The sequence below is a fragment of the Peromyscus leucopus genome, chromosome 3, assembly GCF_004664715.2.
Source record: "Peromyscus leucopus breed LL Stock chromosome 3, UCI_PerLeu_2.1, whole genome shotgun sequence".
Lineage (NCBI taxonomy): Eukaryota > Metazoa > Chordata > Mammalia > Rodentia > Cricetidae > Peromyscus > Peromyscus leucopus.
The window spans coordinates 84,557,848-84,577,762 of record NC_051065.1 but is presented as its reverse complement, the minus strand read 5'-3'; the positions used below and the strand labels follow the sequence as shown (position 1 = coordinate 84,577,762).

Here is a 19,915-nt window from a genome sequence, read left to right as displayed (position 1 = left end):
GTGATGCCCCTCCTAATGTCAGGAGGACTATGAGGGGTGGACACCGGGGCTCAACATTCAGTCCTGACCCATACCGGAGGCTCTCTCAGTGACCGCACAGCTTTGGTCCAGGGGGCCACAGGTAGCAGGAGGTATCGATGGACCACCGAGAGAAAGGTTCACCTGACATCTGGACAGGACCCAAAGGGACCCCCCTACAAGTCCTAGCCCTTTAAACTGTTCGTGGATGAGAAGTCAGGCTTTGCAAAAGGAATGCTGATACAGAGACTGGGGCCATGGAAGCCCGGTAGCTACAGGATGGCCCCCCTGTCTGCGCATGGTAGCCGCCATTGCTGTTTTGCTCAAGGATGCAGGGAAACTGACTTTGGGACAGCCATAAACTGTGTTATCCTCCCATGCGGTGGAAGCTCTGGTCCGACATCCCCCAAATAGATGGCTCTCAAATTCCAGAATGACCCACTACCAGGCTCTGTTGTTAGACACAGACCGAGTGGTGTTCAGACCAGTTGTCTCCCTCAACCCCGCAACCCTGCTGCCCTTGCCAGACCCATCCAAGGAGCACAATTGCCTCCAGATTCTGGCGGAGGCCCATGGCACCCGCTCCGATCTAATGGATTTTAAAGTGGTTTGTTGACATTTGACATTTTAATGCCTCCAGGCTTTTTTCACCTGCTTCTTATTTCCAGGAGGTAAGCAGCATTTTGAGGCTGAAAAAGCAGAGTTTTGGGGCAGTGCAGTACTGGCAGTATTTCTTTTGGGTGTTTGGCTGCTCTATCTGAGCTTCCCTCTAGGCCTACTTATACCGCCGCTCTGTTACAAACTACATTCCCCAAGCTGCCTTTCTTTATAACATCATGCTCTTATGAACTACATTTTCCAAGCTGCATTTCTTTATACCATTCAGTGCTTTGCTCTCCTACCTTACCAAGTCAGTGAAAGAAAATGAAAGTACTTGAAATAAAAGTTTTCAGGAGGATTTTTCCCCTGGATAGATCCTCTTTGTCCTGGCTTGTCTCCTCCTCACCACCCACCCCAATGTAGAGTCCCTGCTGCCACCACACTGCTCTGCTCAGACTCTAATTGCTTTCTGCATGCCAGTATCTTTTCCTCGGTCTCCCACCACCTCTGCTGCAGCTCCACCCTGGGAGGAAGCTGCCCCTGATCAGCTTTCCACCTCCATTCTCTTTGGCATCTCTCACTAGTCTCTAGAGTCGAAGTGTCTCATCTGAAGTATCTGCTGTTTTTCTAATACTGGCTTGAAAGGGAGACAGGACTAGCAGAGAGGGTTTGCCATGTTCTAAGAGGTATTTTTTCTCGAACAATTACAGGTGACTTCCCTGTTCTGATAGATGTTTCTTCCAGGTGAACCTAATTCCTACCTAATGACTCATGAGCTCTTGTGGGGCTGTTCATTACTCTGCTTACTAACCACAACGCCTCTCTTCAGAAGTCGATTGCTCTCAGCAAGTGTTCAGCAATGGCACAATTAACCTAATAGTTGACAAAGATAAAATACAATGCTATAAAGCAGGTGAAGGCCTGAGCAAATGGAGTCCTGAGTGGCTGCACATTGTTAACATGGGCATAGCCAGGTGGAAGACTCCAAAGCTTGGTCTCATGAAACATTAGCAGAGCCAGTTTCTTATTTGAGCCAGGTTCAAAGGGGCAGCAAACATCACCTTGGGATCCAAGAATGAGTGTTTATGAACAATTGATCAGTGTGTGGAAGGATGTTCTCCTCCTTGATGTTTATACCCTGAAGCTGCTGGTCTATAGAGATGTGCTGTGGAACTAGATAACTCTTCCCCCAATATTATAATATTACTATACCTAATAAACATGCTGGGGTTCTGGGTTGTGGAGGTAGCAGAATCCTACCTGATCTCAGGTTTATTGTACATTTTTTGTGTGTGTCTGTCTTTTCATCATTCCCTTCCTGCCCCTTCCAGGATTCCAGGTCCCAAGCTGTTCTGGTTGAGCAGATGAAGACAGAGTATTGGGACAAAGGCTGTATAGAAGACATCCTCTGTGTGTGGAGGAGAGAAAAACAGATCATGGAATGTGAAGCACCATGGACTGATGAAAGTGTTCCTACATGGCAATATAGCATATGGAGACACACACCACTTAGCATCAGGGATTGAATCATGGAGAAGAAGGAACAGGACTCTCAGATGGCAATAAATATCCTCTTTCACCTCATAAAAACAATAAAGTTACTGCCAGAAGCACAGATAACATTGCTCTGAGGGTGAATAATGTCCAGATAGACCATGGAATGAAGGCATGTGGTTCATTAACAACAAAGCCTGTGGAAAGGATCAATTCTTGATTTAAGGATCTGCCGAATAAATGCAATACCACAAAAGCCATTGCTAATTATACATGCCACTAGTGAAATATCAATGACTATTTGTGGATTATCTACATTTTTATAAAAATAAAATCACTTGATCATGGTGGATAATTGTTCTTGGAGTCTGTTTGCCAGCATTTTATTGAGTATTTTTGCATCAATGTTCATGAGGGAGATTGGTCTATAGTTCTCTTTCTTTGTTGTATTCTTGTTTGGTTTAGGAATCAGGGTAATTGTAGCCTCATAGAAGGAGTTTGGTAATGTTCCTTCTGTTTCTATTGTGTGGAACAACTTAGAGAGTATTGGTATTAACTCTTCTTTGAAGATCTGGTAGAATTTTGCACTGAAACCGTCTGGTCCTGGGCTTTTTTTGGTTGGGAGACTTTTAATGACTGTTTCTATTTCCTTAGGGGTTATTGGACTATTTAAATAGTTTATCTGGTCTTGATTTAACTTAGGTATGTGGTACCTATCCAGAAAATTGTCCATTTCTTTTAGGTTTTCTGGTTTTGTGGAGTAGAGGTTTTTGAAATATGACCTGATAATTCTCTCAATTTCCTCAATGTCTTTTGTTATGCCCCGCTTTTCATTTCTGATTTTATTGATTTGGGTTCTCTCTCTCTGTCTTTTGGTTAGTTTGGATAAGGTTTTGTCTATCTTGTTGCTTTTCTCAAAGAACCAACTCTTTGTTTCATTAATTTTTTCTATTGTTTCTATTTTATTGATTTCACCTCTCACTTTGATAATTTCCTGGCATCTATTCTTCCAGGGAGACTTTACTTCTTCTTGTTCTAGGGCTCTTATATACAATGGGCAAAGAAGCTGAGAAGGAAATCAGAGATACATCACCCTTTACAATAGCCACAAATGACATAAAATACCTTGGGGTAACACTAACCAAGCAAGTGAAGGACCTATACGACAAGAACTTTAAGTCCCTGAAAAAAGAAATTGAAGAAGATGTCAGAAAATGGAAAGATCTCCCATGCTCATGGATAGGCAGAGTTAACATAGTAAAAATGGCAATCTTATCAAAAGCAATCTACAGATTCAATGCAATCCCCATCAAAATACCAACACAATTCTTCACAGACCTGGAAAGAATAATACTCAACTTCATATGGAAAAATAAAAAACCCAGGATAGCCAAAAGAATCCTGTACAATAAAACAACCTCTGGAGGCATCACAATCCCTGACTTCAAGCTCTACTATAGAGCTATAGTAGTAAAAACAGCTTGGTATTGGCATAAAAACCGACATATGGACCAATGGAATCAAATTGAAGACCCTGACATTAACCCACACAACTATGGACATATAATTTTTGACAAAGAAGCCAAAAGTGTACAATGGAAAAAAGAAAGCATCTTCAACAAATGGTGCTGGCATAACTGGATATCAACGTGTAGAAGGCTGCTAATAGATCCACATCTGTCACTGTGCACAAAACTTAAGTCCAAGTGGATCAAGGACCTCAACATAAATCCAGCTACTCTGAACCTGATAGAAGGGAAAGTAGGAAGTAGTCTTTAACACATTGGCATAGGAGATCACTTCCTAAATATAACACCAGTAGCACAGACACTAAGACAAACAATCAATCAATGGGACCTCTTGAAACTGAGAAGCTTTTGTAGAGCAAAGTATACTGTCAACAAGGCAAAGCGACAGCCTACAGAATGGGAAAAGATCTTCACCAACCCTACATGTGACAGAGGACTGATATCCAGAATATATAAGGAACTCAAGAAATTAGACATCAAAATGACCAACAGTCCAATTGAGAAATGGGCTTTAGAACTAAACAGAGAATTCTCAACAGAGGAAACTCAAATGGCTGAAAGACATTTAAGGAATTGCTCAACATCCTTAATCATCAGGGAAATGCAAATCAAAACAACTCTGAGATACAACCTTATGCCTGTCAGAATGGCTAAGATCAAAAACACTGAAGACAATTTATGCTGGAGAGGATGTGGAACTAGGGGAACTCTCCTCCACTTCTGGTTGGAATGCAAGCTTCTACAACCACTTTGGAAATCAATATGGTGCTTTCTCAGAAAATTGGGAATCAATCTCCCCCAAGATCCAGCTATAACCACTCTTGGGCATATACCCAAGAAATGTTCAATCATACCACAAGAGCACTTGCTCAGCTATGTTCATATCAGCATTGTTTGTAATAGCCAAAGCCTGGAAACAACCTAGATGCCCTTCAACTGAAGAATGGATAAATAAATTATGGCACATATCCACCATGGAATACTACTCAGCAGAGAAAAACAATGACATAATGAGGTTTGCAGGCAAATGGATGGATCTAGAAAAAATCATCCTGCGTGAGCTAACCCAGACTCAGAAAGACAAATATGGTATGTACTCACTCATAGGAGGATACTAGAGGTGGAACAAGGATGACTGGACTGCTACTCACATCACCAGGGAGGCTACCTGGAAAACGGAACCCCAAGAAAGACACGAGGATCGCCCAGTGATGGTGAAATGGGTGAGATCTACATGAACAACCTGGACATGAGTGGAAGCAATGAAGGGTGAGGATCGAGGGAAAGAGAGCCTGTGGGAGCGGGAGATCCCAGCTAGATCAAGAACAGAGAGGGAGAACAAGGAATAGGAGACCATGGTAAATGAAAACCACATGAGAAAAGGAAGAAACAAAGTGCTACAGAAATCCACAAAGATACCCCCACAATAGATGGCTGACAATGGTCGAGAGACAGGCGGAACTGACCTACTCTGGTGACGGGATGGCCAAACACCCTAATAGTCAGAATTGTTGAAACCAAGGTTGAATAAAGCACAGGGACAAATAGCCAAACGAATGGAAACACATGAACTATGAACCAAAGGCTGAGGAGCCCCCAACTGGATCAGGTCCTCTGAATAGATCTCTGAAGTATTCGAAGGCCACCTGGCCCAACATTCTAATTGTCATGCTAGAAACCCCATCCAATGACTGAGGGAACTGCATGTAGAGATCCACGGTCAGGCCCCAGGTGGATCTCCAGGAGTCCAATTGGTGAGAAAGAGGAGGGTTTGTGTGAGCGAGAATTGTTGAGACCAAGGTTGGAAAAAGCACAGGGACAAATATACAAATGAAAGGAAACACATGAACTGTGAACCAATAGCTGAGGAGCCCCCAACTGGATCAGGCCCTCTGGATAAATAAGACAATTGATTAGCTTGATCTGCTTGGGAGGCATCCAGACAGTGGGACCGGGTCCTGTCCTCAGTGCATGAACTGGCAGTTTGGAACCTGGGGCTTATACAGGGACACTTGGCTCAGCCTGGGAGGAGGGGACTGGACCTGCCTGAACTGAGTCTATGACGTTGAACTCAATCCTCCAGGGAGTCTTTGCCCTGGAGGAGATGGGAATGGGGGGAGGGCTGGGGAAAAGATGGGGGTTAGGTGGGAGGGGGAGAACAAGGGAATCCATGGCTGATATGTAAAATTAAATTTAATAAATAAATTTTAAAAATAAAAAAATTAAAATTACTAGCAGTATAGCAAAATCAGCATTCATTTTAGAACTGCTATTACTGATTAGTCATTTGCTAGAAATATATATATATATTATATATATATATTTATATATTATATATATATGAACATGGTGAGGCTCTGCATTTACATTTAAAGGTTTGGTTTCTAGAATAACAATACTGTCCTAGAAAATGCTATTTGAATACCCTTAAGAAACAATATTTATCATTTTCCCCTCTGACATAAAGATGCAGCTTTGAAACTATGTCTGGATTGTGATGAACAGGAAAGCTTGATTCAGATAGGTTCCCCTGAGGATCAGTGATCCATAAGGTCATTTGATACTCATGCCATTTGTTGAATGGCAGGACAGTGATTTGAAACTGGATATCAAGACTTATAACATTACTAATACACAAATCTTAAAGTGCTCACCTGAAATGTTTGTTGTATTGTGTGCACAGCATAGAATAGAAAAGCTGGGCTGCTGGGCTTGCACTCGGCCTGGTGTGTCAGTGATAAATCAAGTTCCATCTCTTTAGGTAACAAGTCTAATTTGGCATCTTTTCATTTCTGTATTTTAAATTTATTAGTAATAGCTCCATTAAAAAGCCAACATATTTTCTCTCAAGGAAGCATTGTGTATATCATGGAGAAGAATGTACTGGAAATCCCTATTTAATACGAAGCTTATTACTGTCACCTGAATGGACCATTGTGAGTACCAATTTTGATCTGATTTTTATCGGAAAAGTATATATATATATATATATATATATATATATATATATATATATCTCAATTCCATTTTTCTTCTACACTCATTTCCTATCTAGTTCATGTTTGCAACCATTTGCAAGTAAAGTTCAGCTAAGATGACTTAATTATTTCAAATCTCAAATATTTCTGTGAATGTCAGGAAATAATATTTTCACCCATAGGAAATATGATTAAATATGTTTGTCCTGGGTTTTAAGTAATAACCTAGACTAAGAGTAGATTTATTTTAAGCCATAGTTTTACCATAGTCCTTTTTGTTTATGCTGTAGAGTGATAAAGGAAACGGGCATGTTTCCAACCTCATGACCAAAATAGTCTCACTTAAATCAATACACATTCAATACACCCACTGACAACACAATCCTCAACTTACATGCATTAAATAGATGACTGAAACCACAGATAATTCCAAAGAGAAAGTCTTCAAGAAAGCCATATCCAAGATGCTCTTTGTATTGACATGATTCAGTTCCCATGTTTACACTCTATCCTTATTTTGTGCTGACTGACCCTTCTGCAGGGAACACTTAACTGAAAAGACATGTGTTTATGCTGACCCCTGCTGGTCACACTGTCAAAGTGATGGGCAAATTGGCTCTTTATCTAAGCTTACCTGAAATCTGTGTTGTTCTTTTATTTTCATCCAGTATTCACAGCCCTTTTCCACAGTACTTGTTATATCTACTAACAATATATCCTCCCACTTCTTTTATTCCTTTCTAATTTCTCCAGCATTATATGTAAAATGCATTCTAGAAACCTGAGGATAAGCAGCTACAATCATGGAGAATGCATTTATTGCTTCTTCCATCCATGTGCAGACCTAAGCATGCTCATGTGCCTAAGTGTATTGGTTATATTTTGTCATCTTGACACAAACATAGATATATTTGAGAAGAAGCAAGTTTTTTTAAAGAATTACCTTCATTATATTGTCTTGTGAGCTAGTTTGTACTTTCTTAATGATAGATGTGGGAGGACTCAGTCTACAGTGAGTATTATCATTACTGGACAGATGGTCTTAGGCTGAAGTCCATTGTCTCAGCTTCAGTTCCTGCCTACAGGGTTCTGCATTAAATTCCTGCCTTGATTTAACCCAATGATGAACTATAAACAACAAGCTAAATAAAATCTATCCTCTCCAAATTAATGGGCTAGGATTTGTTATCCTCATGAAATGGCAAATATGTGACTTCAAACAATAGAGGAAGGCCTGAGAACATTTACACGTAAGGTGGTGGTGATTAGGGGATACTCAGAGCTCCTTGTGCAAGTTGATCCAGCCTCATCCTTCCCAACCCAGAAAGACCAACAGAGCTGACTGTTCCCTTTCAGCCATGGCCATCCCTCTGATTCATTTACTTCAGTTTTTCTGTGTCACGTAAAGGAATAGGCCTCAGTTCACTTTGGGAGCCCATTTATACTCCCATTTTCTGGCCATATTTGTTTTCTTTAATAGGTCCCTGATCATCAAATTTATGATAGTTATTTTCACACGTCTCAGAAAAGATTAACAATTTTTTTTTAATTTAAAAAATGAACATGGAAGGAGTCACAAAAGCTTTGATAGAACTAATGGCGACTCAGCTGGGGGATTGGTGTTGTTTGGAAATCACAAATATCAATTCATTTTAGAGAACTCTGTGATGGATGGCACCAGAGCAGAAGGAAGACGAGATCAGCTTCACAGAAAGCCACATCAGAATAGCAAACTCCTTCCTCTGGGTATTTACAGATAAATTGAAGATAGGAAGAGATGCCCCAGACACCTGCTGAAGCAGTCCAGATATGACTTGCATTAAAAGGAATAGGAGAGAAGGGAAGGTAACATACCGCTTTTCTTGTGCTTTTAGAATCTGGTCTAAGAAAAAAAATAGTGTCATGAAGCATTTCAACTTTGTTTGCCTTTATTATTTTCATAGTTATATATCTTAGGTATCAATCCTCATTTTGATTTTTAGTAAGTTGCTTATAAATGCTCAATTTCCAGACAACATTTATTTTAGAATGAAAGGAAGGAAGGAAGAAAGGAAGGGAGGAAGGAGGGAATGAAGGACGAACAAATGAAAAAAAGAAAGAAAGAAAGAGAACAAGGAGAAATTTCTCCAAGGATAAAAGTGTAGGTAAAGATTCACACTCTACAGGAGGCTACTCTGAGCCCCATGTAAGACATATGCTACTTCACAATAATATCCCTTAAACCTTGCTAAGCAGTGTTCCTATCCTGGGTCACAACTAGAGTAGAAGCCACGTGCTCTACTGGAGGTCTTGCTGGTATTAGGAACCCCAGGTACCTGAATCCCTGGAGATCATACCAGTACTCAGATTCCCAGAGGCCATGCCAGTTTCCAAAACTGCAGAACCTCAGAACCCTAAACCACAGAAGCAAAGAAGAAAAAAAAAGGAAAAACTAAGTGAGCAGCAACATACTACTAGACCTGAAGACACAATGGTCCCACAAACCACAGCTCACTCACTCTGGCCAGAATGTATAGAGAAGTACAGAGAAGAAATAGAAAGCAAGGGGAGGACTTTGAAAGCATGCAACCAACAAAGAAAAAAGTCAGAAGTAAGCATCTAAAGTGATAATAAATTCAAACCAAGATGACTAAAAGTCAGCAGAAAAACACAATCAATACTCACTCATAAGTGGACACTAGATGTAAAGCAAAGGATAACCAGACTACAACTCACAGCTCCAGAGAAGCTAGCTAACAAGGAGGACCAAAAGAGGGACACATGGATTGCCTTGGGATAAGGAAATAGATAAAATCTTTATGAGTAAACTGGGGTGAGGGGAGACAATGGAGGGTAGGGTGTGGGAGATGAGAACATAATGGAACAGGATGGTCAGGGTGGAACATTGATGGAGTGAGAGCAATGAAAGAGATACCATGATAGTGGGAGACATTGGGGGGATAGGGAGAACCCCTGTGCTAGAGAAGTTCCCAGAAATCCACAAAGATGACTTCAGATACTGGGGAGGGTGCCTAAGCTGGCTTTTCCCAATAAACAGATCAGTGAATACCATAACTGTCATAATAGAGCCTTTCTCCAATAACTGATGGAAGCAGATGCAGAGATCCACAGCCAAATACCAGGCTGAGCTCCAGGAGTCCAGTTGAAAAGAGGGAAGAGGGATTCTATGAGCAAGGGGCATCAAGATCATAATGGGAAAACGTACAGAAACAACCAAACCAAACTAGTGGGAAGTTGTGAAATTTAGATCAACACCTGTCAAGCCTCCACCATGGGACTGGACTAGGCCCTCAGCATAAGTGAGACAGTTATGTAGCTTGATCTGCTTGAGGGACCAGACCCCTGGCAGTAGAATCAGGATCCATCCCTGGTGCATGAGCTGGCTTTTTGGAGGCCACTCCCTATGGTGAGACACTTCACACAGCCTTGAGGCAGGGTAAGGGGCTTTGAATGGCCTCTACTGAATGTACCAGGCTCTGCTGACAACCAATGGGAGGCCTTACCTTCATATATGAGGGAATAGGGGAGTAGGGGGGAAATCAGGAGAGGTGGAAGGAGGGGAAAAGGGGATCCATGATTGGTATATAAAATGAATAAAAAAAATTTCTTAATAAAAAAACACAATCAACAATTCTCAGGGCAATATGGCATCACCAGACTCCTGATATACTACTATAGTAAGCCTTGATATTCCAACACAGCAGAAATACAAGAAAATGACCTTAAAATAAATCTTGTAAAGACGATAGAGTCCCTTAAAGAGGAATGAACAAATCCAGAAAGCAAAATCAAGGAAAACATAAGCAAACAGGGGAAGGAAATGAATAACACCATTTCAGATGAAAATAGAAACAATAAAGAAACATAAACAGATGTATTTCTAGAAATCAAACAGGAATTCCAGATGCAAGTATCATTAACAAAATACAAGGTGTGGAAAGAGAATCTCTGGATTAGAAGATACAAGAGAAAAAAAGTGATACATCGGTCAAAAAAAATGTTAAACCTAAAAAACTCCTGACAAAAAAAAACACCTAGGAAATATGGACACTATGAAAAGACCAAGCCGAAGAATAATAGGAATAGAAAAAGGAGAAGATACCCAGCTCAAAGGCCAAGAAGATGCCTTCAACAAAATCAAAGAAGAAAACTTTCCAAACCAAAATAATGAGATGCCTACACAGGTACTAGAAGCTTACAGAACACCAAATATATTGGACTAGAAAAGAAAGTCCTCCCTCTGACATAATAGTCAAAACAATAACCATACAGAACAAAGAAAGACTATTAAAAGCTGCAAGGTGGGAGAGCTAGAGAGATGAATCAGAGGTTAATAGCACTGACTACTCTTCCAAAGGTTCTGAGTACAATTGCCAGCAACCACATGGTGGCTCACAAACATCTGTAGTGAGATCTGATGCCCTCTTCTGCTGTGCAGGTGCACATGCAGATGGAGCACTTGCATACAAGAAATAAATAAATAAAACTTTTTTTAAAATGCTGCAAGGAAAAAAGGTCAAATAACTTCTGAAAGCAGACCTATTGTAATTATACCGGACTTCTCAATGGAGACTCTAATAGCTAGAAGGACCTGGACAGATGTCTTGCAGACTCTAAGAGACCACAGATGCCAATCTCACCATACTATACCCAGCAAAACTTTCAAGTGTTATGGACAGAGAAAGCAATATACTACATGACAAAGTCAAATTTAAATAAGATTTAAATAATATCTATCCACACATCCAGATCTACAAAAAGTATTAGAAGGAAAAGTCCAACCCAAGAGAGTTAACTATACTCACAAAAACACGGGAAATACATAATCTCACACAAGCAAATGGAAAAGAAGGGAAACATAAACACACACACACACACATACATGCGTGCACGCGTGCACACACACACACACACACAAACTCACATTAACACTACCAACAACAAAAATAAGATAACAGGAATTAAAAGTCATTGGTCATTAATATCCGTCAATATCAATGAGTTCCACATGCCAATAAAAAGACACAGGCTAAGAGAATGGATGTGAAAACAATATATGTTCTTCTGCTGCATACAAAAAACACACATAAACATCAAATATAGTCATTGCCTCATAATAAAGGTTTGGAAAGAGATTTGCCAAGCAAATGAACCCAAAAAGCAAGTTGTTGTAGTGATTCTAAAATCTAACAAACTAGACTTTCAACAAAAATTAATCAAAAGAGATGGAAAATGACATTTCAAATCCATCAGAGGACAAATCCACCAAGATGATGTCTCAATTCCAAACATCTATACCCTAAATGCAAGAGCACCCACATTTGTAAAAGAAACATAACTAAATTTGAATCAAAAATTGAACCCCACACCTTAATAGTGGTAGACTTCAACATTCCACCCTCACCAATGGACAAATAATCCAGACGGGAAAAAAAACAGAGAAATAATGAAACTAACAGGCATTATGACTCAAAGGGACCTAACAGTTATCTGTAGAACATTTCACCCAAACACAAAAAAACATACCTTTCTATCTGCACCTAATGAAACCTTCTTAAAAATTGAGTGTGTACTCAGTTACAAAGCAAGCTCATCAGATAGAAGAATATTGAGATCACCCTCTATATTCTATCACCATCTTTAAATCTGGATTTCAACAACAATAGAATCAACAGAAAGCATACAAACTCATGGAAACTGAACAACTCCCTTCTGAATGATTACTGGGTCAAGGCACAAATAGAGAAAGAAATTAAAGACTTACTAGAATTTAATGAAAATGAAGGCATAACATGTGCAAACTTATGGGTCACAATGAAGTCAGTGCAAAGAGGAAAATTTATCACCCTAGGTACATGCATAAACAAATTAGAGATATTGCATACTAGTAACTTAGCCCACATGAAAGCTCTAGAACATAAAGAATCAAGCACACCCAAGATGAGCAGATGGCCAGAAATGATCACACTGATGGCTGAAATTAATAAAATAGAAACAGAGGACAACAAAAATAATCAATGAACGTTGGTTCTTATGAGAAAGTCAGCAAATAGACAAACCCTTATCCAAACTAACTTAAAATCAGAGATAAAATATCCAAATTAACAAAATCAAAAGGGAAAGGAATATGAGAATAAACACTGTCTGTCTCAAGCTAGGAAACAGAGGAGACCCTAGGAATGTCTCTAATTTTGACCATGGTCAGGAGAGAACATGGAGTCATGCAGGTGAGCTGTACTACAACTGTCTTGTTCCAGGTGCTGTATACTTAAGGACTTTCAAGGAGGCAGACTACTGTAATTCACTTGACCCAGACACCTGGCTCATATATATGACATCACAGTAAGCTTAGTGACAGTGAGCTTGGGAACATGATAGGACCACACATTCTGTAGACTGTCCTGTATGTCTATCATCTCAAACTTTCTAAACCAGAACTGCACGAGATGAGATTCAAGTAACTTCAAAGATTATTCATGCCCAAGATTATAGTAGATGCTGTTCCTTAAGGGAGTAGGATTCCTTGGATGAGAATTGAATTCAAATTGCCCTGACTCTAGATGTCTTCAGCTTCAGGCTGGAGGGAGATGAATACCAAACTAAAGGTCATGTAGAAGAGAAGCTGACTGGTTTATCCAAGACCTTCCTGGAGTGGAGGCTCTTTTCTCCTAGTTAGAGATGCTACACAGTTTATTTTGAACACTACCCTCAATATCTATATCTAAACTGTTGTAGCAGGAATCTTAAAAGTTCTTATTAATAAAATCAAACCTGAGGCGAGTTATTGGGGTCCATGCTGGTAGATCAGAGAGACAGAACAAGCCACAGCTATCTCACCTCGCCGGATCCTCAGCTGGTCTTGTCTCCCCAGACTTGAGGCCTCTGAGTCCTCATCCGGAATGGGTCTCAGCTGAATTACTGCTCAAAAGCCTGAAGCTTAACCAGGCCAAATGCTTAACCAGCCAAATGCTGCTAGTTTCTGGTCCTCACGCCTTATATATCTTTCTGCTTTCTACCACCACTCTCTGGGATTAAAGGCTGGCTTTCTGGGATTAAAGGCTGTGTGTCACTATGCTTGGCTGTTTCCAATGTGGCCTTGAACTCACAGAGATCAAGAGGGATTTCTGTCTCTGGAATGCTAGGATTAAAGGTGTGTGCTATCACTGCCTAACTAGTGGCTTTTCTGTTCTCTGACCCCAGATAAGTTGATTAAGGTACACAATATTTTGGGGAACACAATACCACCACATCTCCTCTCTTTTTGTCTAAAATTAAAGAAAGCTTATAACTAATACAAGAAAAACTATCTAATAAGTATATACAATATATACAGACAAAAATTACATTAATGATGTCTAGTCCATTAACATTTGACAGATTCAGATAAAAACTCCATTATATATATTAACAATGTCCAGTCCTGTAACATCTGATAAACTCAAACCAAAAAATTTTCATTACTTATCTTATTTAAAACAAGTAGTTCCTTTTTAAAAGTAGATTCCAAGTATGCTGAAAGAGTAGTGTTACATATTGAGACTGCAGAATTTATCCCTGATGCTTCAGAATTAACTTCACTATTTATTCAATTACAAGATACAATCAGGAAAAGGAATCATCCTTTATGTATAACTCACATTCGATCCCATACTGGTCTGCCAGGCCCTCTAGCACAAGGCAATGATGAGATTGATAAATTATTGATAGGAAATGTGCTGGAGGCCTCAGAATTTCATAAAAAAACATCATGTCAATAGTAAAGGTTTAAAAAAGGATTTTTCCGTAACCTGGTAACAAGCCAAAGAAATAGTAAAGAAATGTCCTACTTGTTCCTTCTACAATCAAACGCCATTACCAGCAGGATGTAACCCAAAGGGTACTCAGAGAAATGAAATCTGGCAGATGGACGTGTTTCACTTTGCAGAATTTGGAAAATTGAAATATGTACACCACACCATCGATACTTATTCAGGATTTCAATGGGCAACTGCTTTGAGTTCTGAAAAAGCTGATTCTGTAATCACTCATTTGCTAGAAGTTATGGCCATCATGGGTATACCTGCACAAATCAAAACTGACAATGCTCCATCATATGTCTCTGTTAAAATGAAACAGTTTTTTTGCTTATTACAATATAAAGCATATTACAGGCATACCACATAATCCTACAGGTCAAGCAGTTATAGAAAGATCAAACAGAACTCTAAAGGATATGCTAAATAAACAGAAATGGGTAACAAAAACCCCAGAAATAGACTGCATAATGCTCTTCTAACTTTGAATTTTCTGAATGCCAATGAGAAAGGAACAACAGCTACAGAGAGACATTGGATAATAGAAAAAACTACAGAATTAAATCAGCCTATATACTTTAAGGATGTGCTGACCTCAGAATGGAAACCAGGGTATGTATTACGTTGGGGACGAGGTTTTGCTTTTGTTTCTACAGGAGAAGATAAGCTGTTGGTACCATCAAAATTGATAAAGGTTCGATTTGAACAAGAGAGACCTCTTAATTAGAGGAGGTGATAATTCATCAACCAGCATGAACATCCAATTTAAACTAACTTGTATCAATAACACATGCCTTTTCATTTAATCAGATCATAACTTGCCAAAAAGGAACATCCCCAAAATTAGTCTTGGGGAAAGGTTTTTGTTTTTGTCTTTTAGGAGAATGAAGGTTAAGGAATCTGAAGAACACTGGACAAAGGAGACAACTGAAGAAAAGGGACAAATCATCTATCCCAAGAAACAGAGTGAAACGTCGTATGGGTATATATTATCTAAAAAATTTTATGTCTTCCTAAATGTTTGTTTCTGCTTTTCTCTAAAGATTTAACACTATTGGTCTTCTAATAGTCCCAGTTCAATTAAAATTTAAAGCTGACTTTGGAGTTGGAGAATGGCTCTCTCCTTCTTTAAACTCAAGCATGTTGTTAAAAGGAAAATGCAAACTCCCTGTATCATGCCAGAATAAAAGAGCCATCTTCTGCTATGGGACAGGACAAAAGCCAAATTAATTAAAAGACTATTCTATTACTAATCTCAACTCTTTGATTCTATTCTGATTCTTTAAACTTTTCTTAAAGTATGAATTTTATATCAAAATTTACAAGGTTAACATATACAGATATATAGATATATATACACTTTAAACTTTGTTAAGATATAAATAGTCATATAGAGTACTAACTGTTCTCTAATTCTAAAGAATGAAAAAAATAAAAAATAAATAAAAAATAAAAGGCTTCAATTAGCTGCATATATATGTCTTTGTGTTCGAGTCTCTTATCAGTTTTCTGCAGTAAATCACTGGCCAGGCCTAACATCAACCGAAGTCTCCAGAAAGAAGATGGGGCCCCACAATAACAACAATTCCGCGTGGACAATAATAATATCATTAAGCTGACAAACATCATCCACAGATCAGCTTTGAACTACAAGGTGCTCAGAGCAATTTTGAGATGACTAACTGAGATGATCCAGTCTCAAAGATTACTTGAATAAGGACTTGAGATAAACCCTGAACTTTGGCATTATACACAGACTGGATAATGAAGGATATAGTTACCTTTCCTAGAATTTGACAACCTAAAATTTTTCTTTCAGGATAAAGAAAACTTCGCCCATACCCAGCAGGAAGCAATTTTAAGAATTCGACGCCAACATTCCCAAAGAGGTGGTGTGGGGCAGGTGGTTTTTTGGTCTTTTTAATGTGTTTTGGGTCTGGGATAATTTTCAGTGTTTAGGGTGGTTGGTTACAAGTTATTGTCAAGGGTTAGGAAAAAGGATAAGCAAAGGAGATACGATTTAAGGTTCTTGTTTTTAAAAAAAACGAAAGAAAGAAAAGAAAAAGACAATTACTAGTTTTAAATACTTTACATTGGATTGGATTGTTTTATATTGTATACAAATTTGAAACCGATATTGTTAGAAAATGCTATATGTATATTTCTAATTGTATTTATAGCATTCATTTAACAATGTAATGCAATTTTCTGATCCTTGAATGTTATTATTACCAACTATTAGGATATAAAGAAATGAAAGTTAGTAGTTAGACATTACAATAGAACTTGTAGTCATATTAGATATGTTTTAAAAATTGAGCAGAGATGTTTTAGACAGGTCATCTTCAAACCCTTCAGAGATCTACAGAATATGGCATTTAAAATGTTTTAATAACTTAGAAAATTTTTCTTTTTTTTTTTTGGCCCAGGTTATCTATCAGTTTATTACTAGCAGCCCCAAAGGAGTTATGTGCCCAACGTATAATATTTTATACTTGACTTATCAACATTAACCCAAAGATACATCAAATACAGTTCAAAAGCCGAAGAGGAAAAGAGGTAATAAGAAATCAGAATACTGACAAAAGATGAGAGCATTATTTTTCAAATGCTAAAAACATTAAGTGCAAACCAAAACTACTAATGAGATTTATAGGCACAGTATGTATAATGTGCAAAAGTTTGCAAAGGTTTTCTGGGATTTTTTTTGTTTTTTGTTTTTTGTTTTTTGTTTGGTGTTTTAAGAAACTATGAAATATATTTCTTACAAATATAAAGTTTCCTTCTCCCACCTAAAGGCAATTTAAAATCTTTGAAGTTTATCCATACTCAATACAGTAACGCAGGTAAACCAGACAAATTCATTTTCTTTTTGGAAAATAATAACAAACCAATGTTTAAGATGTCAAAAGACATAACAAATACCACTGTCTAGAAGCTACCCAGAAAAGTTGTCACCAAAGCCGTTGTTCTTCAAAAGTCACCACCCACCAGCTGAAGAATTTCTATTCAGATACCCAAATGTTTAGCTTTCCTTTTCGTCAGCCTTTGGATTGGACACTTCTGTCTTCTTGGAGGAATCCTTTGTTTTCACTCCATTCTTGGGTGCTTTGGAACTTGATCCCATCTTCTTGCTCTTCTCCTTTGCTGTATTCTGTGAGGTCTCTGTAGTTGAGGGGCAGCTATTCAAATCTTCTGAGAGGGCATCAATGGGGTCCTTTGATTTCTTTGTAGGTGGCTTCTCTGGTTTGCCCTGCCCATCATTGTCCAGGAGATGCCTATACTCAGGTGGGATAGTGTCATCTCTTTCTCCAAGTTTCTCACGATGTTCTGCTTTAATTTTTTCCTTTACTTTATCATCTACTGGTTTGTTCTCATCTGGGTCAGGCTGTCTTTCCCCAAGACGGTCAGAGAGTTCATCCAAGGCATCACTGAGTTCTTTGTCTCTGTGCTCAGTATCAGGTGGAGGGGCTGCTGCGTGGGTGCTAGGAGCTGCGTGGGTGCTAGGCACAGGTGTCTGCGAAACTACTTCAGAGATGGCAGCAGAAAGTTTGGCATCTTCAAATTCAAGAGACGATATGTTTGTGGTATTGCAGAAGTCCTGAGACAAGGCATCAAGAAGGAAGTCATCACTCAAGGGTGGAAGTTGTTCCTTGGGCTCTTTTGGCAGGAGTGGCTTTCCATCCTTATCCTTGACCTCTTCTAGTTTATAATCAGGAGGAATTGTTTCTTCTTTTTCACCAAGTTTTTCATAGTCTTTTTCTTTAGTCTTCTCTTTGACTTTATCCACTACAGGTTTTTCATCTTCTGGATTTGCTTCTTTTTTCCCCAGGCTTCCAGCCAAGGTTTCGACAGCATCATCTGGAGCCATGCTCTTCGAAGATGCTGGTTTGGGTGGTGCTGACTGTATACTGCACATGGAGGCCTGAGGCACAGCCTCGGCCACAGGAGTTGGGGATGTGTCCTTCAACTTTTCTATTTTCTCAGCTGGTATAGATGGTTTGTCTTGACATGTAGATCGGCCAAAATCTTCTGAAAGTTTCCCAATCAGCTCTGCTTCACTCAGGTGCTTAGACTTTTCTTCAGGTTTTGGCAATAGTGGTTTTCCATCTTTATCCACAGCCGGCTTTAACCTGTACTCAGCCGGGACTGTGTCGTCGTCTTCACCACACTTCTCCTGCCTTTCTTCTTTTGCTTTTGCCTCTTTGACTTGTGCGGCTTGGCTAAGGTGGCTCTCAGGGTCTGGCTGCCGGGTGCCCAGTGAATCTGACAGAGCCTGCAGGGCTTGATCACTCATGACATCCTCTTCCACCTTCCTTTTTTTCTCCTGGGGAGGAACAGAACTTCTGGTCACTCCAGCAGCCTGAGCTTTGAAAACGTCCCCTGTTGATTTCTCTTTCTTAGTTTGCTTTCCAGGCAGAGAACTACAGGTGAAGTCAGACGACAAGGCGTCTATAGCATCATCAGGTCCCATGGGTTTAGAATCTGAAGGAGGCCCTGTGATCCCTTCCTTTTTAGCCAGAAGTTCCCTGTACTCTGGAGGAATAGTCCCTTCTTTTATACCTAGTGCCACAATGTAGGTAGAATCCATTGGGTCCAAAACTACTGGTCCAGTGTATCGTGGATCATCTTTGTTAGTTTCTTCAGGTTCCCCTAAAGTGTCTATCAGGTCATCTAAAGCAACATCTATGCCTGACTTGTCATCCACCTTGTCTGATGCTGCAGCCACTGTCACACCAGCAACCACACCCCCTCCAGCAGCAGGAGCATCTTGTGATTTTGTCTTTGGTTCTGCTGATTTTTCTGACACCGTCTTCTCATTTGATCTGGAAACTGCTTTTTCTTTAGGAGCACGCTTACTTCCTGTATCTGATGCATGCTTGGGAAGGTTTTGGGGCTCTGAGCCTTCCTTTGCCTTTCTTTCTTGGGACTTTTTCTCATGAACCACAGATGGCTTACTTGACTGTGACTTCTCAGACTCTGTTTTCACAGCCTTAGCTTCTGTGGTACTCATACTGGGAAACTTGCTGGCTGCAGCAGATGAAGCTGGCACCTCATCTGATCCTTTCTTTTCTCCTGATTTGGAAGATGATCCAGTATTCTTTTCATTAACATGCTCCTGGGTGTGGCGGGCTGCTGCGCCGCGCCGGGGCCTGGGAGAGGCGGCAGGCTTCGGGCCAGGCTGGGACATTGTGGCAAAGCCGCTGCAGGCTCAGCCTCCGGGTAGGAGCAGAGAAACTGTATAGGAGGCCCCGGTCAGACCTCCGGGCTGGAGGGAGAAAATTTTTCTTTTTTGAGACATGTCGGCTCCTGGCAGTACCAATCTACTTCAGAGAAAATATGGGCATTGAAGAAACTGCATATGGAGTCAACTTTCACTGTGGCAAAAGTTTGCCACTGGACAACAAAGTATCCTCGAATCAACAGGACAAAATTGACAGACAGAACACGAAACAAAGGACTACTGATTCTTGTCAAAACAAGTGTGGTTATGGCTTTATCA

The 19,915-nt window shown here is 39.7% G+C and overlaps 1 protein-coding gene across 2 annotated transcripts; it reads right to left on the bottom strand.

The window, feature by feature from the left end:
- Positions 1 to 17,340: 17,340 nt before the first annotated feature.
- On the bottom strand, positions 17,341 to 19,614 carry LOC114686302 (calpastatin-like). Of its 2 annotated transcripts, XM_037203800.1 has the most exons (2): positions 18,383 to 19,614; positions 17,341 to 18,286 (listed from the first exon to the last, which is right to left on the bottom strand). In XM_037203800.1, exons 1-2 carry the CDS (start codon positions 19,601 to 19,603, stop codon positions 17,438 to 17,440), a joined length of 2,070 nt encoding a protein of 689 aa, XP_037059695.1. In that variant the 5' UTR covers positions 19,604 to 19,614; the 3' UTR covers positions 17,341 to 17,437. The 2 variants fall into 2 exon arrangements, with proteins under 2 accessions (XP_037059695.1, XP_037059694.1); XM_037203799.1 differs by having other exon boundaries at positions 17,341 to 19,614.
- Positions 19,615 to 19,915: the final 301 nt, after the last annotated feature.

What these genes read in the sequence shown, in the direction of transcription:
- LOC114686302 (XM_037203799.1), bottom strand. Translation starts at nt 19,603, where the DNA reads ATGTCCCAGCCTGGCCCGAAGCCTGCCGCCTCTCCCAGGCCCCGGCGC.